The sequence below is a fragment of the Pseudonaja textilis genome, chromosome 3 (assembly GCF_049901715.1).
Source record: "Pseudonaja textilis isolate UNSWEBS1 chromosome 3, rPseTex1.2, whole genome shotgun sequence".
In the NCBI taxonomy this organism is placed as follows: Eukaryota; Metazoa; Chordata; class Lepidosauria; order Squamata; family Elapidae; genus Pseudonaja; species Pseudonaja textilis.
In genome coordinates, this window is record NC_141992.1 from 36,150,921 (window position 1) to 36,177,913 (window position 26,993).

Consider the following 26,993-nt stretch of genomic DNA (forward strand, 5'->3'; position numbering starts at 1 on the left):
ATTTAAAAAAGCCATAGGTTCCCCGCCCCTTTTCAGCTTCTCCAACGAGCGCAGCTACCCATTGGAAAGGCCTTTTAGGTTAAAGAGGTGCGTTCCGCAGATCCGTCTCGCCCAGCTCTTGAAGAGGCAGCAAGCCCCGCCTCATTGCTCGCCAGCCCGCTTCGATCGTTGCTTCAGGAAACACCGGAGGCCCTTGTGATGACATCAGCCCGTTTGTGGTGTTGAGTGCAAAATAAAAAGGGTCAATCCCAACCTAACCCCTCCCCTCCCTTTCGAGCCTCTTCGGGCTGGCTGTGGGCGCTGCTTGGGGACCCGCCTTCTCCCGGAGAGAACAAAACAACCCTCCTTGCGGATTTCTGTGCCACGCCAGCTCGGGTGCTTAGAAACAGGACGTCGGAGCGACCAACGCCAGCTTAGCCAGGTAAGGGGGTCGTCCTTTTGCCAGCTCTATCAAACGGTCTCCTCCTCCGGGGTCAATCTCGGCTGCGAGCGATCCATGTAAAAAGAGATCCGCCAATTTCCTCCAGCTCCTTTTGCCCAATTTAGGAAACCCCCCTTTGAAAGTGCCAGGCCACTTGCGCGACTTTAAGTTTACCCGCTCAGTAAGTTTAAAAAAAAAAGGGGGGGGGTTAAGTTACTGTTAGATTTTCGCTTCCACGCCCCATGAAAAGAGTATTTTGCACTGCTTTTTTTTTTTTTTAAAAAAAGGCCCTCTGCAGCAAAAGCCCCGATGAACTCTTATGTATCTGCTATAAAAAGTGCCTGAACCGCAAACTTACTCTAGTTACAGTATTTCCTGTTTGCCACTCCCTCCGCATATGACAGTTCTCGATCCAGATATTGGCAAAATTTCGCAGTCCAGTGAAGTAATAGTAGGGCGCCGTTTCCAACATATGTTTGCCTTTGTATTTACCACTGTTGGATGGCGTGCTTCTATTGAACACAGAATACAAGTTCATCCCTGGAGACGTTCTTGATATAGAGTTGGGAAGGCTGCTTGTTACTGGCATTCTTCAATGAGAAGAACGTTTCAAGCACTCCATTCTCAGGGTGTTCAGTGCCTCTGCACTTCACTTCCTAGTGCTTGAGATTTATGGGAATTGCACTCCCAACACAGTTGCAAGGTGTCAGGTTGGGGAAGGGCATTAAACTATGTATTAAAGCCATTGGTTGAGTTGTAAGAGACAACAGTTTGTTTTTTGCTAACCTGTATTGTGAGATTTTGTTGTAGTTGAAAACTAGTTTGCTTAATCTGTGTGATCTAGGGTTAGGCTACCATGACTTCATCAATAAACCATGACTAAAAATTCTGGCATAGGGTGGGAGGCACATTTAGCTATTTAATTGGTGGGCACCTGCTAACTTTATCTGCTGAACTCTGTTTAATGCAGTAATTTATAAATAAAAAAGATTATTGAGAAGATCATTCTATCAAAGGAGAAAATAACCAGCTATCTGCCCTACAATCCAAAGAACCTGATTCAAAGGCCAAACTTCTTTTATTTGAGAATTTCTTTATGTTCAAATGAAATATATACTGTATAGTATTTTAGAAGAACCTAACCTACTTACACTATTCCAGATGAGGTTTTCACACTGTCATGAAAAATCAGCCTTTGCTACACTAATGTTTAAGATATAAAATTCAGTCTAATACAATTTTAATGGCCTCAGGTGCTCAACTTTAGGGTTTTTGGTAAAATCTTGGATCTGCATAACATAAAAATGTCTTCTGTTCTTTAACAAAATGCCTTAAGGTTATTGTTTCTAGTATTTTAATTATAAATTGTCAGTCTGACAACTTGATTTGAGCTGACACATAGCCTTAGAATCATTCTTTCAGAAAATGCTACAGAATATGCTACACATACACTGAATGCTGGTTTAAGCACTGAGGATATTCAGTCTGTGATTGTGTCTTATTTCCCTGATTTTCAAGATGAATGCACCCTGTGGATTGAGTCCATATCTCATTAAAGATATAAAAACTCATTTCACTGAAATAGAACTATATTTTTATGTGAGAAAGAAGAGAATATTAGGAATGGGGTGAGTGGAAATAGCTTACAAAGATAGCAATGTCCCATGCTCTTTTTAAAATTAAAAAATAAAGGAAAATGCTAGTGTAAATTGCACTTTGCACTTAACTCCATTCCCTATATTTATAATGCATTGGGATCATTTACATTTTATAGTTTTTCTAACCCTCCTCTTTGTTTTATGATGCATGAATAATACTAAGTCTAATGTCATGAGACTCACATTTTTATACAGAAATGAGACTAAGTCCTAATATCTAGTTTTGTATATTGTGCTAAGCTTGGCTTACAAGTCACAATAGCTAATCAAGCAGCAATATATTTTAGCCTGCTATATAAACTTTGTCCAATATGTTGCATGCATTTTGATAAATCATGGATTGTTTTAACTAATTGAATAAGCCATAAAAGGGACCATCACATTGCAGGCTAACTATGCTGACTGCCAAGCAGTTCAATCCTCACTGACATTGTTGACTCATCCTTCCATCCTTCCAAGGTAGATAAAATGACCCAGATTGTTGGGGGCAATATGCTTATTCTGTAAACTGCTTAGAGGGGGCTGCAAAATTCTATGAAGCTGTATAGAAGTCTAAGTGCTATTGCTATTATGCCTGTCGGTAAAGGTCCTAATTATAATATTGCTATATAATAATAGTGTCAACTTACTTGATCTAGTGCAGTACTTCTTAAGAATTTGACTCATCTGTAATGCTAAAGGATGTCCATTTATGGTAAAGAATTCCGTTACTCAATGGTCTGATCAATGACTGTTTCTTCCGTAATAGAGTAAGCTTTGAAGCTTGCTAAGAGCAACCGGCAGTAAACTTTAACATGTTGACATAACAACCAAAGAAAACAATTTTGCTTCGGTTGTGTTACATAGATTTGTTTTCTTTTTTTAATATTTGATTGATAGCTGTGTCTCTGCACAGTTTTGTTTGACAGAATGAAGAGGCTACCTGAAATTAGATGGCAAATCTCTGACAGGGTTGACATGTGCTCTCCTGTGCTTATTTGAGTTTTGTTGCATTGGCTGGTTTTACTTGGTAGACTAAGTTGTAAACTGTGGTTTCAATGCACAGTGATTATATTCAAAAGAAATTAAATCAAAATAAAATGTTTCATTTCATGTTATAGTATCCCATCAATATCATTTTCTCATCTTTACCATGAAAACATTAATTATATGTCTTTTTGAGAAGGAGACCAGAATAGAAGTGCGAGAAGGCAAATTTAGATACTTCTTAAATGAGAAGTACTAATAATCTGCCTCAACCTATGGCAACAACTTTAATTTTCTGAGTGTCTTAGTATTTTAAATCATATGATACTTGGAGGGGATATATTGCAGGGCTATAAGGTTAGACTCAAAACTTGAATATAACCTAGAATAAGGCAGTGCCAAAGCATTTTTGTATTGCTTTAAAAGAAAACCTACATGAATGTGTCTGAAGTCTTCAGGAACAGAACTGGATTCCAAAGTAATTGGCTTTTATTAGCAGTTTAAATGTAACAATCCAGCAATTCCTATTTATTCCCAAAAAATGTAAGATGAGTTTCTAATAATCTTTCTCCACAATTGCAATAGAATAAAATGTTGCATTTGCCAACACTAAAAAAACCAATAAAGCAACTATTCCCTGTATAGTAGAGAACATGGCTTAACCTTAGATAAGGTCAAAGTAGAATATACCATGAATCAATCTCTGGTGATTACATGAACCACACCCATGTACTTTTCTTAGTAATAACGTGGAGAGTTTTCCCCTCACATTGCTTCCTTTCTTCTTTTAGTCTAATCTACTTTCAGAAACCAGAGATTTTCTTGGCTTTCTCCAAATAAGTACAGAACTCCCCAATATTAAATTTCTTGTACTAAGCTAATCTTATTCATACTTCTCTGGTATTGCAATATTTATGGCTGCTAGTTCTCATGTTCTCAGAAAACCACTTGATTGTAAACAATTAAAACTTTAGAAATATTTTTTCTAAAAGATGGAAAAGAAAAAGATGGAGAGGATGAAGATAGTGTATCTTTAGAACTACAACAAAGAACTCTTTCTGAGTGCTTAAACAGAATGATTATCACAAGGCTAACCAATTTTTGCATAATCTCATTCTGATCATTTTTGTTTCTCCAATTTGTACTCTGTCCAACTGTCAACTGTTTTCTCCTGGCTTGCTTTTAGCTTACTGGCTGCCTGTTAGTCTAAAAAATTGGGTTATTAACAGTCTAGTACAAGGCTATCAAATTCAAGGCCCTTGGGCCAAATCCAGCCCACAGGGTGTTTAAATGTGACCTGTGGGACTGACCTGGAAACAGTGAAGGACTGGCTCACAGTGCCTCTGCCAGCAAAAATGGAGCTCGGGAGGATTGTGCATGGCCCTCCTGAGCTCCATTTTCACTGGCAGAAGGTTGCAGGAGGCCGTCACAGCCGAAAAAGGAGCGCTTGAGCCCATTTTCATTGGCAGAGCGCTCAGGCCACCACTGGCACCCCTGACACAAGTGACGTTGAAGTGGCTCATCCTGGCCATGTCCACCCCAGCTCCCCAAGGTCAAACACAACCCTAATGTTGCCCTCAATGAAAGCAAGTTTGACACCTCTGGTCTAGTAGAATAACAAACTTGTTTCATCATGAGATGTTGTATCATTTTTCCATGTCTCTAAGCCACCTTGAGCATCCCACAATGGAAAGGTGGAATGTACAGTAAATCATTGGGTAAGCAATCGCTGTGGTACAATAGCCAATATGATTGTACAAGAGGAATCCAGATTCACATCCATCCTCAGCCATGGAAAGGCAATGGGTGACTTTTGGTCATTTACTTTTCTCAGCCCAAACTACATCTCGTTGTAGAGGTAAAGAAACGGAGGGAACACTCTGTAAACTACCTTGTGCTTCTGAACAAAAGTCAGGTCATAAATATAAATAAAACTGATTCAGATTACATGGACAACTAATTGGACCAAGAAGATCCTTAAGAAAACCCAATGGTATTACTATTTTTATGTAGGCATAGTCAAACAATTTTATTCTCATAACAGAATAATAATTGAATATAATGCAGTAAATATAACTTTCTCCATGGGATGGAGTAATCAAAAACGTATATGGTCTCAAATGGAACAGACATATGAATGTCCTTAAGAAAAATGTATTTGCCATTAATGTTGTGTTACATTTGTACAGGTAGTCCTGAATTTACAGCCATTCATTTAGTGACCATTTGAAGTCTGATAAGCAAAGTCAATGGGAGAAGCCACTTTTGCTTAATATCTGAAGCAAAAAAGGTTATAAAATTGGGCACAATTCACTTAACAAGTGATGGAGGTTCCAGTCCAATTGTAATCATAAGTCAAGAACTATCTGTAATTCTAAATCAACTTGCTAATACTTATTCCTGCCCATTTCAGATAAGTAATCTTATGTAGAGTACAAAAAAGCAATAAAAAATATGCCAAAATATGCCTCCAATATTAATGACATGAGATAAGAAATAGCTGTATCATTCTTTTTTTTCTCTGTCCATCTACTTTTCCTTCATACATTAATTCTGCAGTTGAATCCTCATTTTAGGACTAAGTCACCTCAACTTGGAGTTATTTCATAGAAGTCTTCCACTTTTGTATGAAATCCACATTGATTAAAAACCCATCCTTGATTTCAGCTTTCCTTTTTTTAAAACCACCAATACTTCTTAACTAACATATTGGAGTTTTACATTTCTCTTGACGTGTTCAGTTCTCACTTCCAATGTGGGCAGAAGTACTCTTAAATACCAGCATTTTTGCTTCTGCAATTACTTTCATTTTCATAACAGATTATGCTGTATCTTTCTACAGCATTTGCACATTTTAAAATTTCTCCCCTCAGTTCCTTTATTTTTAGCAAAAATTATACTAAGACACACAAATCAATCCATTTGCTCTAGCTTTTTGACATTTATGTAGATCCTGCAATTGCATGCTCCATTTTCCTTATCAAACACAAGTATTTGGTCCTTGATGTACTGATTTTCATTTTTAAAAATAACTTCATTAAAATTTGTAATTACTATAGCAAAAGATAATACAAAATGAAAAAAATAAATAGAAAGAAGGGGATAAAAAGGTGCAAGAAAACAAAGTAAAATAATAGAAAAAGAAAAAATCCTAAGAAAGTGACATTCCTACTCTTGTCACAACAAATGTAAACAATTGTAATCTTTCTCCCTTTTAATTAGCAAATATAACCATAACTCAACTGTGAACTATAGGTAAACCTAATGTCTAGTGCTTGCTCCAATCCAGGAGTCAGCAAGAAGTCCAAGTAGAGTCCTAAACTAATATTAAAAATACAAAGCTCATCATTCCATATCTCAACTCTTAATTTATAAGCAAATCCACATTTAGAAGGCATCAAGTGGCCCCAGTACCCTACTATAAATAAAAGGCTGAAATTTAACATAACAAAGAGGGATAATATCTCCTTTAAAGAGAACAAGCTCACAAAGATTTCTTACTTTAAGTGCAAAGACAATTAAATACTCAGACAATGTAGATGCTGTCAGAGAAAAATATATGAAGTGGTTGTAGAGACAAAGGCTTAAAACACCATGTTAACTGTAAATAAATCCAATACACAATATTTTTCCAGTCTAGATGTCAGCAAGTCTAAAAAGAACATGCCTCAGTTTAGCCCTGATCAAATAAATCAACTTTATGTTAATTTCTATTGGGTAAACAAACTTGCTCTTTCGCAGAACAAAATTGCTCCTTAATCCGTCCAAATGATCCTTATCTCAAATTATTTCAAAACTTTAAAAAAGCCTCTTTTGTTAATCTGATATGAATATATGATTCCAATTATGCTCCGGGATCGATATTTTTATTTCTTTATTAATTTTTAAAACCTCATCTAATTTTTTTTTATGTCTAATAACAAATTATTCATGCCATCAGATTTAATTGCAAATCCTTTCAGATTTAGTTGCAAAAACTGCTTCATCTGAGAAATCACTGTTCCTAAAAACAGACAACAGACAACAAGATCCCGATGCAATTCCTCAAAAATGTCTCTGAATGCCATTATAAGTTGCTTATCTTATTATGTCTTCAATATGAAAATATTTTTTCCCCACAATAATGTACTCTTTAGAATTAATTTCTATCCTTAATACTCAAAATCACTATTCCAATGTTTATAGAGCCCTTAGTCTGTTCAGCCAAAACGTCATGAGGAGGATTGAAGGCACTCACCCAGAGTTTCCAGCTTTGTCAGTTTGAAGATGTCCAACTTCCTTAAAGCAGTTAAAAGTCAATTTCCAAAAGATTGTTAGCAAAGGAAGTGTGAACTTAGTGTCCTTTGGAAGGTTCCGGTTGCAACTGGAGCAAGTGTGACAAATCTCTTGAGTTCCAGTTCTGATACCCTCCACGGACTATTGCCTTGCAGTCACCTTGTACTCTTTGGTTTCCTAGAAAGGTTGTGGGTTTTTTTTTTTTGCCCACTTAGTAAATACTGTTTAAAAATCTGAATAGGAAATGGGTACTAACACTATGGATAACTGTGTAAATTCAAAATGTTCAAAATGGCTTTACCTAAAAGTTAAAGAAAAACATATTTGAATTTGGGTTCAGGTCTAGGATCTGAAAAAATCAATAAATGAATCTCTAAACTTCTATCAACCTGTTTAGAAAAATTACAGAAATGATAGTTGCCTTTTATTCCAAAGAATGATTTTACCTTTGTAACAATCCTGAACCATTTCAGTTTTTTCTTTAAATTCTGTAATAGGCACTAGAAGAGGAATTGCTTTCATTATCTGAGTCATTAGGCAGGAATATTACAATCTGAAAACCATCACTTACTAGGAGAGGAAGTATTTTTGAATATTTAAAAGGTATAAAATCAAGCTGCCTAGAGTAGCCCCACAGCAAGATAGGTGGCAAATAAATTTAACAAATAAATAAGGTAAGTAGTGTTCAATTATATATTGTTCACTGGGATTAAATATAAGGCACCATGGTGTGTGTATAAAAGAATAATTGTATTTGTGCTGTTTTTATTGTTTTATTGTGAACCACCCAGAATTATTTTTAAGATGGGTGATCATATAAATGTCATATTTATAATAATATGCCTTAAGAAAGTTCAAAACATTCTCAAAGATCCATCTCATCCTGGCATCTTTTTTTTTGAACTATTACCATCTGGCAGATGGTACAGGATAATAAAAACAAGGAGAAATATGCTGAAAAACAGCTTCTATCCCAGGGCAGTAGCTCTTTTGAATTCTACTGTATAGTGCAATATCGATGCAATATCAGGGGTTTTCAATTCAATGTATAGAATGTGAAGGATGTGTGTTTGTGTTTATTTTCATAGTCATAATGTACATTGAAGATGGTATTTAATTTCGTTATACAAGGTGCAATGACACTAAACTAAACTTCAGAGGAAATTGTTCACTAAATATCTATGCTTTCAGAATAAATATTTAGAAAACAAGGTATTTCTGTTTGATTATGCTGATTGTTGTTTATAGTAAAACATCTGATTTGATTAATGAGTTCAAAATTTCATTGAGGTTTGACATGCTGGAGTTATTATGTAGATACACTTTTTTACTGCATAAAGAAAATATACCCATTAGTCAAGTTTTAGGAAAGTATTTGGATCATGCGTTTTGCTGATATTTTCTGCACTTCTACTGTCCATTTTATTAAAGATTGAGAATTATGTGTAAGTTTCTGCTCCATATGAAATGGTATCACTGATCTTTTTTCATGAAATACAGCAGATGACAACAAAGTCAAACATTACTACGCATGTAATCATTTGATAAATGCTAGTATCTCTTTAACCTCTACATTTTAGGCCAGTTTTTCTGTATTTTCTTCATATCTAACATAATTATCAACTACATTTCCATCTAAAACTTCTCATTGTATTTCCTTGTACAACTAAAGCATGTTAGGGTAGTTTGATCTTATAAACAGAATGAATGAAGATCTAATAACAAAACACATGTAAGGAGCAAGAGAATGGGTTGAGAAGAAAAGTAAGATAGGGAAACTAGTGGTTGGGTAGTATTAATGAGATTCTCACAAAGAGAAGTGAGGTTTAAAGAGAAAACCTGATGTGGACAAGTGGATAGACCTGATGGAAGCAAAAATGATTTGCAGGGATTGAAATATATGGAGAGGGGTAGTGAAGAAAGATAATATAAACTCAGTTTAGGCATATTTTGCTTGACAATACTGTTTTTTGTTCCTTTTATGCACTGGGCATAATATAGCATGATGAATATATATCACTGCTAAAAATAAATAATTGTGACTTATATTTAATATGTGAATCATTAATAATAATTTTGTATTCATGTCTAGCTAAGCCGAGTCTTAACTTATGTCTAGTGTTTTCATGTTCATTGCATTTTGAAGAGTGTTGGATCAATTTTCTTATAAATAGATTAATCTGGTTAAAGTGAACCCATCAGTATAAATGAGATTTGACTAGCTGAAATTCTTTATCATAATGTAGAAATAAGGATTGAGTGGGTCCAGTTCATCACTTTCTTATGCTGTTTCATCTGATAGCTATCTGTACAACCTTGTCTGGATTCAAAAGCTAAGCAAATTGGGCTTTGTTAAGACTTGGATGATAAATTATTAGAGAATATCAGAACTGTAGACCAGGCAAGGAAGTTGGGGGAAAAATCCAAAACAAGGCAAAGGCAAATTCTTTATGATACATTTTGTTCACAATAAAATGATACAGATGCTTTTTTAAACAACATTGGAGTCACTAATCTTATTACATTCCCCAAAAAACATTTTGGTTAAATTTAAAGCTTTAACTTAGCAACCCTGATCAAATCTGTTAAGTAAAAGTACTGATCCAAGTGGCTCGGCTTTTTAAATAGTTTTTAAAAAAGATTTACTAACTCCAAAGCTACAGAGGAGAGAATCATTGTATTCATTTTGTACTCATTTGGCTTGGCACAATCAACGTTTTCTCTTCTGTGGATGAAACACATACTTAAAGTTTCTTGATTCTAAAATATTTGTTGAAAATGCTTCACTTTCCAGATCATCTAATTCTGCTCACTCAGCAGGGCCTATCCATGTCCATACATTTATTTTTCTTCTTGGAGAGGCTGAGATAATTAAGTTAAAGTGCACACAGTATTTCGCATTCAGTGGTTCAGAATCCAGTTTTTGTCATTTCCATTTAAAGGATCTCAGAAAAGTATTACTGGAATGGGTTTGAGACTGAATCAAACAAGGCATAAGCTAAATAGGTGAACAGACTAAGGCAGTTTCCTGTGAGCCTTTATTTTAATTAATAACTTGTAAGCATATATGACTAAGTATAATTAGACTGCAGCCTTCAGAGTATTTTATTTGATTCCCTAGCAGCTTACCGGAAAATTGAATTATGCTAGTTTATTAGTATCCTTTCATCTTTCTCTCTGAATTAAAATAATCTGAATTGGCACTAATCAGAACTCTGGCTTTTATCTAACAATGGCCTCATTAGAAATAAAACTAAAGTCATGTGAAGATTAGAAACTGGAATTCGACACATCCAGTGCATTTTGGCCAGTGAATTTCCTGTTCAGACTGATAGAATCTTGCAGTTTGAAAGCCTTCTGCTGATATATCTTAATTTCATGCATTCTTTCATGCTTCATATTCTCTTCATATTTCATGGCGGTACAGCATTAATTCAGATGCTATTGGTAACTTCCTAGTTATAACGAATATTTGATCTGACATTCAAGACAAGTTCTATTTTTCTGTAGTTTTCTCAATTCCCCTCCCTTCCTCTCTCCTCCTCCTCCTCCTCTCTCTCTCTCCCCCTCTCTACACCCCCCACACACATATCAATCAGAAAAATAGAACTTAAAATAAGATTAGAATATAAAATTATAATTTGCAACATGCTATGTAGGAAGTTAGCACCCACCCCTCTCCTAGAAAATTGAAATATCCTAGGAAATATTAAAAAGGCAGAATATTTCTCCTAAAAAGAGTAGAAACTCAGAAGCAGAAACTCACCTCAGAAGCAGAAGCTCACCCCCACCTTTGTTAATGGGTGGGCCATTAAGGCCTGGGCCAGAATACTTTACATAAGAAAGATCTCCAGGTAAAGCTATAGCAATTGCTCAAAAACCCTTTCAGTGCATCATCATCCAGCAAGGATCAACCAAGCCTGGAACTCAGGACAGCCTACAGAATTGCCCCTGCATGGCCTCACGGGAGTCTGACAATCAATCAAAATACAAGCTCCAATTCAAATCCCAACAAAGGTTATAAAACCCAGGCACTCTCAGCACCTCAGCCTTTTTCTTGATCTCTTCCTTCTTGACCTTCTCTTCTCACTTTGAAGCATGTGATCATCCTTTTCACTTTGGAGCTTCAAGCCATGTGGTCCTGCTGTCCACCATTAAACCATCTTTCCAAACAGCCTCCATGTTTCCAGTGTCTTTTTCCCCACTTGGAACTGAACCCAGAAGGATATTTCTACCAACAGCTATTTTTTTGATAGCATGAAAATTACCATTCCTTTTTGTGAAGGTGATGGCAGGTAGATGAAATAATCTTGAATTCTAGTATAAAAACCAAATATCTTCCCTTAATTATTCACTCATCACAGTTTTATTACAATCGAGACATCTTTTGATCAAACCTTTAGAGTATTAGGAGACATTCCAGGTTATCAGGAAGTAGTTCAATTAGTTTAAAATCCAGAAGACATGTTGAAAAATGCATTTCTCATGAGAAGCCACTGAAAATTATTCTTGATCCTGTGTTTTTGACCTCTAGTCATTCTTTGTCAAGATCACATGGAGATTTCTCTGCCAAGGCTACCCACAAGAGATTTGCTTTATATGTATTGCTTGTCATGGTTGCACATTGAAACAGTTCTTTAGGGACACTCCTGTTTGTTGAAAGACAGGACTAGCCTCTTTCCTGGCCCGCTGCCCTAGTGAGGAAAAAAACCCAAACACTGGAGCCAGACGGCTCTATTTCCTTTTAAGGCAATCTGTAGGAATCCAAGGTAATCTAATGATTTGGCTGAGAGGAACACAAAACACAGCTAGTTTGCAGGATGTTGAGGAAAGGCAGCTGTGGCAAGATAAACAACAGGTTTTGTTTTTAGGTTTCATTTTATACACATGTTTCTCTTTGAACAAACCATAGTTTTCTAATAGTTTGGGAGTAGATGGTCCTGGTATTCACAAAATTATCCTCTAATATCACAACATTTTCTTTCTTATTCTTAATTCAGTTCTTATTCTTAATGCAGTTTGATTCATATCAGAAGGAAAAACTTTTGAAAAGGATGGACTTCAGACTTCACTTCCTTGTACCTCAGACGCTGTTTGGTGATTCACAGGCAGGCCTAAAGGGAACTCTGTTTGGAGAAGGTTTTGGAAAGAAACTTGCAGAGAATTGCAGCAGATCTGCCTTGTTTTTATGATATAGGAATGCAAGCGTTGCTAAAATGTGTTATTTCAAGTTACAGGAGACCTTTCCTTCTTGTGCGCCTGGTCTTTTCCTTACTCAACACCCCTTTAAACTTGCCGTGTATGCCTAGAGATGCTATGTTTATTTTTTCTTTGTCTATTTGGTTACATTTTCACCACTCTTCTCTACGTGTCTTTGTTTTGGTAGTTGTGGGGTACTATAATGATGGATGAGGCTTTGTTTAAGTTTCCTTCCTGCACAGCTATTAAAAGATACGGGATGAACAATGGGTGCCTTCCTTATATGAGCTTAGTTCAACATGGGATGAGGTAGCATCAGGGGGCTGATTACATCTGGTTATATATTTCAGCTCTCTGCTGAACAGGAGATGGAGTAGAAATGCTGAACCAGTGCTTGAAGGCTGTTAAGGTCTGATAGAAAACAACAGATTTGTCTTGAATGCATCCCAATCAGTATAGCTTTGGGTCCATGGGCCAGATGTTTCTGGAATAGTACAATCTTTGGCTCTGAACAGAGTTATACTCCCCCACTTAAAGTCATCCCACAGCTTGGGAGTCTTCCTACGCTTGGAGCTTCTGCTCAAGGAGCAGATAAGAAGCTGTGGTTAATAGGACTCTTGCATAATTTCCTCTGTTCCATTAACTGTAGCCATTCCTGGATCAAGAAGCCTTTTTTTTTTTTTTGCAATATCATAATCACCTCTGTTTGAATTACTATGTAGTAATGCATTCTACATGGAATTGCCCTTGAAAAGCATTCAGAAGCTACACCTGGTATAAAATGTGTATGAATGCCCAGATAGAAGTATATGTATCCCAATTATTCAGCTGATCCCATTATTGTAGAAGCTATATTGATTGCCGGTTGGCTTCCAAGTGTGATTCAAGGTGGTGTCACCTTTTTGACTGTTGTGGTCTGCCAGCAGCCTGTGGAGACGGAAGCAGAATCGGACAGTGGGGAAGAACATGGGCAAGTCCGGGACTCTGGGGAGGACTTGGAAGATGGTCCTTCATCTGATACAGAAATGGGGCCAGGGCCATCTGGGAATTATGTGCTGACTCCAGAACCTCCAGAATCTGACAGCAGTAAGGCAGAGGAACAAGGGAAACCTGTTCCCAGTGTGCATGTGCACAGAGCTGCCAGACTTGGGAGTAAGGCTTGGAGGTGATTGTTCTCCCATAAGATAAAAAGGAAGTACAGAGGGACAAGAACCTTTGCAGGAAGCAACGTTGTTCACTCTGGTTGGTTTGGTACCTGAAAGCTCCATGGTGAATTTGTGCTCCGTTTGGTTTTGAAAAACTAATTGGTACTTTAGTAGTTGGCAGCACTTCAAATAAGATAAAGGTGCATTCTTATCAGACTTCTCTGGAAGAACTTTGGTAGACTTCGATGGGACTATTTATAACTGGTTGAGACTCGTTATGGGCTGTGAATGATGATAATTCACAGCTGTTAAACTAAAATAAAAGGGTTCTGGATTTAACATGTGTCTGTTGGTGTCTCAGGAAGCCTTGGTCAGAATAGTGATCCTATATGGCTCTGAACATGTTTATCTCTGGAACTGCCTCCTCCTTTTCCTCCTTTATTCATCTAATTATCTGACAGATCAAAAGACTTAATTCCCCTAAGACCTCATCTATCTATCTGAAAGTGCCATTGGACATAGAATAGAATAGAATTCTTTATTGGCCAAGTATGATTGGACACACAAGGAATTTGTCTTGGTGCAAATGCTCTCAGTGTACATTAAAAAAAAGATACATTCATCAAGAATCATAAGGTACAACACTTAATAGTCATAGGGTACAATAAGCTATCAAATCATACTAGGAAACAGTCAATAATCATTAGGATACAAGCAACAAGGTTATGTCGTACAATCATAAGTGTGAGGAAATGGGTGAAAGATGGAAGGATTAATAGTAATAGTAATGCAGACTTGGTAAATAGTTGCCCCTATGCATTGGCATTTCCTCCCTAGGAGAATTCTGCTTATTACCTCTTGGTTTCAGGAGATGTTTGGCTTTGGTCTCTAGCCCAGGAGAAGGCATGTTCTGAATGTTGGAATACAGTGGTAGACACATGGCTTTGTTTTGTTTTTTGTTTATCCGTTATGTTGTTGAAATTTTCATTTCCCCCTCCCAGTGGGATTATTTATTTTTCTTAAAACATTTTTAATGATGATTGTTAGCTACACAGAGCTATAGTAAATACCTGAATTCTATGTGGTTTTGCTAAAAGGCCATTTGGATAATTTCTCAGTAGAAATTTTTAACTGGTTGACGCTAAAGCAGTTTCATCAATACAGTTAAATGATACACGTTTAAGTCCTTCTTGGTTTATTTTTGAATAATTACATTTATCTCATTCATTTTGTTTACAGGATGCCAAACTGGGGTGGAGGCAAGAAATGTGGCGTATGCCAGAAAACCGTGTATTTTGCAGAGGAAGTACAATGTGAAGGCAATAGTTTCCACAAATCCTGCTTTTTGTGCAGTGAGTATTCAAGTCCAAAGTTTTATGTTTTAGTTTGGGTTTTTTTACCACACTAATATGCTGTACCCAACTTACTTTAACCGGAATTGTATATCAACAGTTTCTTTCAGCTGCAAGTGAGGAGTAAGTTGACAAGGGGTTTTGCGCTGTGCCATCACAGAGCAATCTTTGTTTTAATTTATTGCAAAATCAGTTGGAAGAAAAAAATGGAAGGAAAGCTGATGAAAATTAGATATTTGTTATCAGCATATTTTCACCAAAGGCATTTATAGTTACATAGCTCTTTTCTTATCTAATGTATTGCTTTACCTTAAAATTCTTAGCTTCTGAATTTAAGAATTGTTAGATCGGTTGAAATAGAACAAATTGATCTGTTTTCATAGGAAGGTATAATATGAAACTTAAATAGTATGTCAACAAAGGAAGAAGAGAGAAAAGATGTTAAAAGAGTATAAGAAGCCATCTCTTCCTGCTAGGAAAAAAAAACAATCCATGTACTATATACATTACAATATACATAAAATGTAATTTTTCAACATGGAATTACTTAATTGCTTTTTCCATTGTGTTAATAAAAAGCTAGGTCAATATGTTTCTTCAATACAGTATTCTAAAAATCCAGAGAAATCATTTCTAACTATTCAAAATTATCTTTTTTTGGCTCTACTCCAATTACTATTACACCAAACTTCTTCCTATGTTAATAAAATGTAATTTAGCATTAACATACTTGGAAAAGACATATTTTCCAAAACCAAGCTTTTGTCCTTCTGGGATTAATGGAAAAACATTACTTTGACTAAATTAAAGCATTCTCCAGCATCACATTTAACTTTTGGCAAAAAGTAAAGCCAATCCCCAGCCACGTTATCAGAGGGGTCAATTAATAACTTTCTACTTGTGCACATATTGCCTTTTCCCTTTTTAAAAAAATCACTCTTCCACAAAATAAGTCAAAATATAAGCCCCTGGTAAAGTTAAAAATCTGGAAAATTAACCTCTCTGTTACAATTTAAATAGAGAAAACCTATAGTTCTGTTTTGTTTCACTTGGAAAACTAACACATTCATTTCAGCTTTTTCGTTCATGGGATGGAAGAATTTATAACAAATGTTTTCTGAGTTATAAGTATGATTGAGACTGGCTGAAAGAGCAGAAGAAAACACATATGAAATCTATATACATCATTAAACATTGATGATATTCAAAAAGTAGTTCTGAAGACAGTTCATACTTTATGTGCACAATAGCTACAATGGTTTTATTCATCACTCTAAGCCAGGTATCGGCAACCCACAGCTCTGAAGCCGCATGTAGCTCTTTCAGCCCTCTGCTGTGGCTCCCAATGCTGCTACTGCTGCTGCCTCCATGGCTTGCCCGCCATGAGCAGCATAGTGAAAGTTGGTGCATTTCACAATGGGGGAGATGAGATCCCCTCCTCCTCCTGGAGCCCATTACAATGCGGAACCACAATGTGACCCTTCCCATTTGCCTCTGGAAACAGCAGCAGTATTGGCCCCAGTGCGGGGTGGGCCAGTGTCTCAGGGTGGAGAGCAGATCACGCATCCAGCACCTACCAAGGCCGGAAATAGCTGCCCATCGTTTCCTGCTTCACTAGGGCAGCGAGAGAGAGACAGAGAGAGATTCGGCTCTGTCTGCTCCCCTCTCTCCACCTTTGCCCAGTATTGCAAGGATTTAGCGGATGCTACTTTGGTGATGGGAGGGGGTCATCCTGTATTTTGCCTGCCAAGTGACTTTGGGGGGGGACTATATTTTCCAGTCACTTTAGACCGAATATCAGGATGCATATGCGTGCTGGTGTGAGTATGCTACTGCTTGATGAAGTGAGTGCGGCGATCTAAAGTGGCAACCACATGGCGCTGCGATGTAACAGCCTGACAGTTACTCCTTTTGCAATGCAAGGTTTATTTTCCTGTCTTTCCAGAGACAGAGAGAACGTGGCCGAATTTCCTTACAGTTATTCCCTGGGTATATGGGTTGAGAAATGGGGATGAGGACACACGTCCCCTCTCTCTGACCCCTTCTCCTTTATAAATACATAAATGTTATTACTCTTGTTCTCTAACTTTCTAATGCAAGTAGAAACAGATTATTCTTACTAGAAGATCAAACTGATTGGTTGCAGAAGGCTTTTGGAATTAATGAAAGATTACATAAAAATCAGTTGAAGTTGTATATATTACATTACATTGCAATATTATATTACACCAACCTATACTGTAGGTTGCCCGTTTCTGATCAGGAAGTTTCTGACTAAAGAAAACAGAGAACCACCTACTTAGATCAAATGTTGATCTCTATTTGCCTTTTCACGGGAAAAACAAATTAGGAAGCTGTACTTCCTAGAGAACGCCCAGATTTCAAATTAAGAGTTTTACAACTAGTTTTAGATATCCAAGTCTGTTGTCAGATTAAAGGTTCATTAGTCAACAAAACAAAATAAAAATTCAAATGATTCACATGAGAAGGATAAAGGGGAAGGCTGGTTCTATTATTTTTAGTTTCATTCACTAGTTACAGCAACATATTTTCAATACTCTTGCTACTCAATTTTGTTGACATACTCTTGCTAAGTTACAAGTTTCTATAACACAAAAGCTTGATTTATTGAAAGATATATCATAGCAATCAACAAATAGGACCCAGTGAGCTAAATAGAATCACCCCTTGGTCTTGTGTAGAATTACAGCCTAAATAATTTTGCATTCTATTTACTGCTAGCAAATATATTTCAATTGGTAAATATAGATTTTTTTATGTATTCTGGGTAAATTATTTCATATTAGCATCTGATCTCATTACTATAGATATTGTGATTCTGATCTACTCAACAGTGAACTTGTAGATTTTATACCTCTAGAGCCACCTCCCTCCCCCAGTAAAGCTGGGAATACATACAGCCTCTGCACCAGCTGATGTTTAGATTTTAATAGAAAGCTTTTTGTTCTTATTCACAGCCCTGTTATTGCATCCAGGGTTGATTTGTATTCATGCCAGTCAGCTGACCTTTTGTTTTTGCTTAGGAATCTCATGTATCCTAAGACTTGTTTTGCTTGTTGCATAAGCTAAATGGTAGCTAGTAGGAGGAAATATAATGAATAGTATGCATGACCTGGAGTTCCCTCAAAACATTAAAGGGATTGAGCTCCTTGAGGTTGACCTGCCACAGTAGCTGGAAGCCATGTTTTTCCCAGAAGTGGACAATTGTAAATACCATTGTACCAAAGATACTGCCCTTGGAGCCTACTTGACTTTTAAAAGAAATCTTAGCCCTAACATCTATGGATGTAGAATTTGGATCTAAAATGAGGGAATTCTTGATTCCATTGAGATTATTGTTGCAATACAATTCACAGTACTAATTCAGAAAAAAATCAGTATTTCAATCTAAATGGTTAACTCAGATTGACTCAGTTCAGAAAATCAGTTTGTAAGTATCTAATTTTATTCAACATTTGCATGAATTATCAGACCAGTTCATGTTTTTAAATAGTTTTACTATAGCACTAGCACTTGGAGTGCTTTACAGCCCTCTCTAAGCTTATAGAGTCAGCATATTGCCCCCAATAATCTGGGTCCTCATTTTACCAACCTTGGAAGGATGGAAACCTTAAGATGCTCAAAATCAAACTCCTGAGCAGTGAGTTAACCTGCAGTACTGCTTTCTAACCACTGCACCATCATTGCTCTTATAAATTACAATTACAAAGAAAAACTAACAAAAATTAAAAAAATTCAGAAAAGAACAAAAATAAGAATTAAAGTAAAGAAAAAGAAAAGAAATTTATAAAGAAATGGCTTCCCCCTCATTACAAGTATAAACAATGTTAATTTATCACCTCTTTTTTTTTCTTCCATTCAATCATGACTGATTCTCAGAGATCACCTAGAAGAGTCCCTGTGGTGGATATATTTATTTGAATATTGAGTCTTTTTATTTACCACATATGTATTTTACTTCTGTATTTTCTTTGATCTATTTTACCCTGGAATTAGATCCTGTATTTTATTTTTGTTTTACATTTTTGATATGGTCATAAGTTTCCTGCCCCTTGCTCCTGAATGCTTCCAAAACAGCTTGGGACTGGCAGTTAAACACTACAAAGGCTTCCATACAAATTAGTTTATTGGGTCCATTAGATATTCTCAAATCCTAACTTACTGTCACGCAGAGATTCTTCCAATGTCCAATCTTTGCCTTAATAGTGTGAAAGAAGATGACCTTTATCCCATGGCTTTAAGAGCAAAAGAAATCCCCCGCCGATGCTGGGATCCAGACAAGAATGCCAAAGAATTCCCCCTGTCCAACCAGAGATTAACTCATTGGCCAATCAGTACAGATTTGACCACGTGACATAAACTGCACTTCCCATGAAGCATCAACTACATTTTCCATGAAGCATTCCCTTAAGGGGGAAACTCACATTCCTAAACTATATACTGTCTAACCAGCACAATAAGATTAACCAATTAATAAACTATACTATAATCTATATTATACGAGACAACCCATGACCCACTGGATTATTCTTTCAGATATATTCACTAGTGCAGAAGGACTGGCAGAGATTGCATAGAATTACCCAAGCAAGTTGAGACCTTCCCTGCAAGGTTTCCCATTGACGTTCTTCCTGGGAGAAGAGAAAAAAAAAGAGAATCCTGGGCTCAAAATAGGCACTATCTTTCTCTGGAATTGTGCATATGCTGCAGAATTGTTAAAGGGAGGGCATTGTTGTTTTGTTTCTTTGTAGTTTCTTCTCAATACACAAACAAACACACACAAAAAACACATGTGCACGCATGCACACACACACACACACACACACACTCAAATATTGAAGATTTGATAACCAAAGAAGTGGATTAATATTAGGAATTTTGTAATAATTCATCAAAAATTTGAAGAAACAGTTGGGTAACTTATTATTTTCTAAGATAGAATCAAAACTTTTGTGATAGTAATACGGACAGCTTTGGAAAAATAAAATATTCATAAAAGATAATGCCTTAAATATGGCTCTGCCAGTACAAGGAAACGTTTTATCTTAAAATGCCAGTTTTCAAGCCACAGTGATTTATAGGATTTCAGGAGCAGGCAAGCACAAACTCCATTCCAGGACAATAAAAGAAGAATTAGCTGTTTCTTTATGGGAGGGGAGAGTTCTTCTAAAGATCCTCCTTTCATGGCTAAACATTTTATTACTTCTCTGCCTGGTGGTTTTCTCAGCCAACCCTTTGCCAGCCCAGGGAGACAAACGCCATATTTGGTCAACAGGATGAGAAATTCAGCCTTCGTGTTTTCCATATATAGAGACTGCTCCTACTGTTGCCTCTACTGCATTCCTGAGAGGATATTTGGTTTTCTGTTTGCATTCCTTAAGACTAAGACAATTTATTGTGGCTCAAAAGGAAACTCTGTTAAAGGCTAGCTGCTATGGTCCATCACAACAAGAAGAGAGCTTCGGTTGTAGCCTATGCTGCAGCCAAGTTATATATATATTTCTTTTTACAGGCAATTGCTGTTGTAATCATGTTACTAAATGGGCAGAATCCAACCTCTCTGGCCAACACACACACACACACACACACATTAAATCTATACTCTGTCTATATTAGTATCTATGCCTATAGTCTAGTTCTAAAATAGCCCTGTGAACAGTTTGGTCTTCTGTTGGTTGAATTATAGTAAAGCAGATTTCTTGGTCATGAAGGTTGTTAGCTTCAGATGATGTCAATTGCTGTCATGAATTCTGGCTCTAGTGTTGACTTTTTACAGTAACTCAGTCTATGTTGATTGTGGGGTGAGTGGGAAGAGAAGATGCTTTAGTAGCTGGCTGATGGCTCTCAGCATCTCTGCTGGAATGAGGAAGCTGATGGGTTCAGTTTCTCCTTTTGTTTTGTCTGTTGTTAGTTTACTAGAATCCATGCCTTCTCCTTCACCCTTAGTCATCTGCTAAGCTGTACTTTATTCTGATGGCTGTTCCTCTTCTCTGCTTCCCCAGCATAAGAATATTTCCACAATGCAACCCATCCTCAGATGCTAGCAGCACTTTCCATTTATGACAGGATAACCAGTTATAACCAACTATAACCAGGCATTGATGATGTTACCTAGTTAGGGTAATGAAACATCTGCAAGAAAACAAGCAAGGTCAGAGAGCACCAAGGACCCCTTATAACAGGCATGTCCAGGTGCTCCTTGAGCCATTTAATGACCTAGGAAGAAAAAACAAAGGAAAGACCAAGGTCATGCTGGCCACTCCAAGGCTGATTTAACCATTTTTAAGACACATCAAGCAATATACTATTACTGCTAATTGTAGAAATCTAAATATACTGCAAATAGAATGCCATGGAATTGGCTTGAAAAATACTGAGATAAACAAGAAAACTTCATTATATAGGCAATAGAGTAATAAATACAACATATGCCTCATGAGCGATCCAGATTTTGCATAAAAAGACAGAAAAATCTTAATGTGTATTGGCCACTCTCATACTTGAGACTATTTCTTTTGATGAATATCAGTTTGGTTGTCTTGGTGGTTTAAATAATGTGGTGTTTCTTTGGTATCTACCATTTTTTTCCTCTGAGTATCTTGCCTGTTGAGCCCAATTCTCTATTTCCTACCTGATTTTTTAAAAACTCAACTACACAACCTATGTTTATGATCAAAATTATCTCTATTAATGTGATGTTTTACCTTTCCCTGTGTATTTTTTCTAGACATTATATGGGACAGTCTACAATAGGAAAAAGGGGTTACAAGTCCAATAGCATTTTTTTCAATAATAAATTTTATTAAGAAGCATACGCTGTTGAAAGACTCCCAATTTTTTTTCTGTTTTTTTCTGTCTTTCTATTTGTGAATGGAAGTTCAGAAATAAAATAATAGTTTATGGCTGACCAAATTGCTCAAGTTAAGTTGTTCTGTACAAATCCTTACTTGTAGCTTCTTTGCTCTGTGTGATTTCTCCAATTAGATCCTTTTATTTTTGCCGTGTTAAAGAAAATGTGTGAGAGAAAAATATTAATTTACTATTTCCAGAGCTTCAACCCCCAAAAAAACATAGAGGTGCATTTAAAAAAAAGAAAAGAAAAATGAACTGTAGAACATCCTGATAGATCAGTCTTTTATCCAACTTGGTTCCCTCTGTTATAATTGTAGACCAACATTATAGAAGGCACTAGCTTGGAAAAGATGGTAATAGATCTTCCATGCTGAAACTTGTTCACCCTGTATAATGTACTATTTAGTGGTATTTAGCGATTCCACAAATATCCTAGTTGCCTATATTACAAATCAGGTCTCATACTTAAGCTTATAAAGGTGACATTTTTTTTATCTTTGTCCTTCCCAAATGGTTGTAGTGGTTTGCAAGAAGAACCTGGATAGCACTACAGTGGCTGTGCATGGAGAAGAGATCTACTGCAAGTCATGCTATGGGAAGAAATATGGACCGAAAGGCTATGGCTATGGACAAGGAGCTGGGACCTTAAGCATGGACAAGGGTGAAGCATTGGGGATCAAACCTGAAGAGTGAGTTGTACTAATAAGAAATCTGCAAAGTGTGATTGCTTAATATATTGATTTGAATTTATATCATTATTCAAACACTTGTGGTTATGAAGAAAGTAGATGCCACCTAGATAAAAATCCAATTTGCAGCGAAGTAGGCTATTATATTTCTTCTGTTATGAAACATAATCCTAGGTCCAAAATGCAATTCATTGTAAACCTACCTAGATAGAATTATGACCTCTTTATATGAAATGCTAGATTTTTATTGAACTATAAAAATAGTGGGTGAAAGAAGATTGATAAATGTGTATACCCAGCATTCTTTAGGTCCCTACAAAGTCTTGTTCTCTGTTCAAATGTACATGTTTTTACTTGTGAGAAATAAGCATAGATAGAAGAAATGTGGCTACCAGAAAGTGTTTGGCCAGTATTAGTTTGCATTCCCTGAGATTTTGGAGTGGAAAGCAGAGCAACTTACTCAGTAGCAGAGGCAGGAGTTATAAGAGGTTTTTAAAGCCAATTAGATGTTCAGAGCAAAAGCTTGGAGGTGTCTTTGATCAGTAATTTTTGTATAGAAAAATACCTATAGCAAATTAATTTGAAGGCTATAAAGTACAGAATTATGAATTTGTTGCAGAAAACCTTTAAACCAGCCCGTTTTTGTTTTTTAATATATTTTTTTAAAGAATTACAAAAACAAATACAAACTAAACTGAGAGAATGGAAGGGAAAGAAAAAAACAGTCTGTTTTGTAAGACATTGTCAATCTTTTTTCAGCTTGAGTATTTATTAACCCATTAGCATAGCGATAACAATATTGGGAATATAAACAAACTCAGTAGTCTTATAGTGTTTAATACTATGGTTTCAAAATTATGAATTTTTACTACTTTCTCTTACATTCATAAGCCAAAATGAAATAAATAATCAAAACCAGCCTTATTTTTTATGTATCTGTGCCTAGGATACTGATGGTTTCTCCCCACACACCCAAAATTACTCTCTGATATTCTCTCTACACACTCATGGAAATATGAAATAATTCTTTTTTTTTGCTTTGGCCCCACAGATCTCATCCCCATTATCCAACCAACAATCCTAATGCATCCAAGATTGCCCAAAAAGTGGGTGGATCTGATGGCTGTCCTCGCTGTGGACAGGCTGTCTATGCTGCAGAGAAGGTGGTTGGGGCTGGGAAGGTAAGAACTATTATTAGTAGATAGCAAGTGTATTGGGCTTTCTCTTTTTTGAATATATAAAAGTCTGCATGTTACATTTTAAATTAATTTTGCTAGCTATACTTGTGTGTCAAATTCATAAGTGAATATGTTTGTAGGAAAGAATAGAATACTCTTCCCTGAAATTCTGTGCTTCATGTGGAGAATGTGGTGTCTTTCCTGATACTCTTAATGCACAACTCCCAGCATTCTTCATCACTGGCTGCTAGGGATTTTATTCATTAATACTCAGGATGACTCAGTTTCCTATCATTACAATAAAAGCTAGCGGTACAATTGAAGCTAAGTGGTTATCCAAGGCTATCATTATTACAAAGAAAGGTGATTGGGGCATGCATCTGAAAATAAATAATCACTTGCTACATATGGATACTGTTGTGCATAATCTGTAAATTTGATGTTGCAAATATGTTCTGCGAAGTCTGATAAAACATGCAGAATCCACTTTCTTTGTGATAAAATATTACAATTGTCTTTCAGAACAAATGGAATATTTTTGTACAGGCCAGTATAAGAAATGGGAAGCTGATAGAATGGCCACTGGCCTTTGTACCTCAATTTTATGGAGGGCAGTGCTTTTCTAGTCAAGCTCATGTAGGATGTCAGTGTCCCTTTGAAGTCAATTCACTTCCATGCTAACAATATGTGTTCTGTATTATGCTCAGTCATGGCACAAGGCCTGCTTCCGATGTGCAAAATGTGGCAAAGGCCTGGAGTCTACAACTTTAGCTGATAAAGATGGAGAAATCTATTGCAAGGGTAAGGATGTCTCCCTTATGTTCATAACTAATGGCATATAATGATTAGTATTGGATGGATGCTAATGCAGGAGATGTTCTCTTATGTAAAAATGTTGCAAAATCTAAAAATACTGTTTATGCAATGATTATGATTTGGAGGTTCAGGTGAGTGCCAGGCAGAAACACTCGTTTACTTGTTTGATTGCAATTTGATTATGGAGCAGTGTGCCTCAGGTTATCTACTTGAGAGATGCTCTCTAATGATGCGTTTGGGTGTATAGGATACTATACCAAGCCACAGTTCTTCCAATTGCTTCATTTAGCTGCACTTGCCAGTGGGAATGGCTAAACAAGCTAGATTAATACTGGGTAGAAGTCCCACTGATCAAACCTCTACTATATTTTATAAAAAGGGCATGACAGGTCAGGTGGGGGAAAAAAAGTATGTGTTGGAAAATGGAGTTATGTCTTAAAGCAGAAAGACAGAAAACAGAAAGCTCTTGTTATCTAAGCACACGTTCATTGATAACTCTGTAAAAATGTTTACTATTTATGAGGTCAGAGCTGTGTTTAATAGCTGATCGTTTCTTCCGCTGCTTCTCTCCCAACAGGTTGCTATGCCAAGAACTTTGGACCCAAAGGCTTTGGCTTTGGCCAGGGAGCAGGAGCACTTGTCCATTCTCAGTGAAGAACTAGATCCCAGCAGCTTTGAAGCATCCTTCCCAGCACTTAATGCTTCGCCAGCGCTGAGTTTATCCAATCCGATCCTTAGCAAGAATAAGGCTATCTCACCCGTTTGTACGTATTAGTCATACAGTAACAAACTGCTGCTCCTTTTTGCTAGATGGGCAATCTTTGAGAGGGCCTTGTTCCACAGGTCCTTTGAAACCATACGGTGGCCTCTCACTTCCCATGGCTCATATTAGAATAATGGCCTCCTTTAACATATGTTCATGCTTTTCAGTTTTTGTTGACGTTTCACATGGCAGCAGACCACGTAGCTGCTTTTGAATAATGAATACTGCAACAGTTGCCTTCCAAAAAATATTTTTCCCAATCTGGACCAGCATAAATAATTCTTGTTAGAATATATTTTTTGATACTAAATTACACAGTAACTATGATACTAAGTACTGTGGAAAGTATAAGTGATTGTTATGTGCCTAGGATGCAAAACTGCAAATTAAGAAATTGCCTAGAAGCACAATAAAGCACATTCCTCAAATTTCAGAGGAAACATAAATAAAAAAGTCTTAGCTCTCAAGTTTAACTAAATGTTGCATTTTCAACAGAATATATATATTAATAAGTCACTAGTTAAGCTGCTTTTGTACTTTGGTTTGGTAGAATTCAGTTTGATTTTCAAAATTTCAAAGACCAAATTTCCCAGTTTTTGTAGATCCATATGCATCTGAGTTTTTTTTAACATTCCTAAAATGTTTACGCATTTAGAGATAAACAGAATCTACAACTTTTTCAGATTTCATTTTTTTTTTTAGAAAACTGTGATTGATGTCCAGTTAGTTGCTGCTTCATTTTTGCATTTTTCCACTTAGCTGAATAATTATTAGATTCACATATTGCACTAAGCTGAAGTGTGGTTTGGTTGATTTTGGCTTGGTATGATATATAAACCCAACCATTACCATTTAGAAAACTTGGCTTTGTGTGATGTATGAACCAAACAAAATAGCCTGTTCATTTAAAAACAAACCATCTTAGATTCTTTGCCTTAGAATGATAAATGAATCCCTATTGGTAAAATTTAAAAGATTAAGATGGATTGGAATTCCTTTTTTAAACTATGGAAAAGTAAACATTGTAGACATCCTCATCTTTGGGACCGGAGTTGACAGTTCCAGTTCTTCCCTTTGTTAAACCTAGAAGACTCCTGCGTTCACAATCTTGGTTGTGATTTTTTTATTTTATTTTTTTAACTAAAAAACTGAAGTGTTACCCAGTTCATGGACTCATATTGCGCTAAAGTTTTATATGAGCCTGATGCACATATTTTTCATTTATAATTCAGCCTATTTAAAGTTTAGTTCCCATTCAGTACTTAATATGGGATTAAATTAAAATGCAGTAATTCTGTAGACACAAGATAAATTATAGCAGTAGCATTTTAAAATTTTGTTATTATTAAACTTGTCCATTGCTTCGAAAATAAGTTAGAAAATAAGCTTCCAAGTGCATGTAGCTACAATAGTAGTAATTGCAATTGTCCAAACATGACTTTCCAAAGATTTTTCTATGGTGGCAGGGACCAGCCATAATATGCTCATGAGAAAATATATGATTTCTTTAAAATGAATTAAACAGGTGCTACCTTTATGCATCCCTGTGCTTTGAAGTTTTCTTTTGAAACTGAACCCAAACTGTTGCAAATATCTATTACAAACATAAACTATGTTCAGAGAAACTTCTCTGCCTTCAATAAAGCAGTCAAAAAGAA

The 26,993-nt window shown here is 36.3% G+C and overlaps 1 protein-coding gene across 1 annotated transcript; it reads left to right on the plus strand.

Annotated features, from left to right (window-relative positions):
• The first annotated feature begins 360 nt into the window (after positions 1-360).
• CSRP1 (cysteine and glycine rich protein 1) lies at positions 361-26,993 on the plus strand. The gene is made up of 6 exons (XM_026712917.2): positions 361-421; positions 14,904-15,016; positions 22,410-22,578; positions 23,630-23,759; positions 24,464-24,557; positions 25,150-26,993. The coding sequence occupies exons 2-6, from the start codon at positions 14,905-14,907 to the stop codon at positions 25,224-25,226; spliced, it is 582 nt and encodes a 193-aa protein (XP_026568702.1). The 5' UTR covers positions 361-421; position 14,904; the 3' UTR covers positions 25,227-26,993.

What these genes read in the sequence shown, in the direction of transcription:
- CSRP1 (XM_026712917.2), top strand. Translation starts at nt 14,905, where the DNA reads ATGCCAAACTGGGGTGGAGGCAAGAAATGTGGCGTATGCCAGAAAACC. An exon ending in AGGTGGTTGGGGCTGGGAAG is followed by an intron (nt 23,760 to 24,463) that starts GTAAGAACTATT and finishes TATTATGCTCAG; the next exon opens with TCATGGCACAAGGCCTGCTT. An exon ending in TGGAGAAATCTATTGCAAGG is followed by an intron (nt 24,558 to 25,149) that starts GTAAGGATGTCT and finishes CTCTCCCAACAG; the next exon opens with GTTGCTATGCCAAGAACTTT.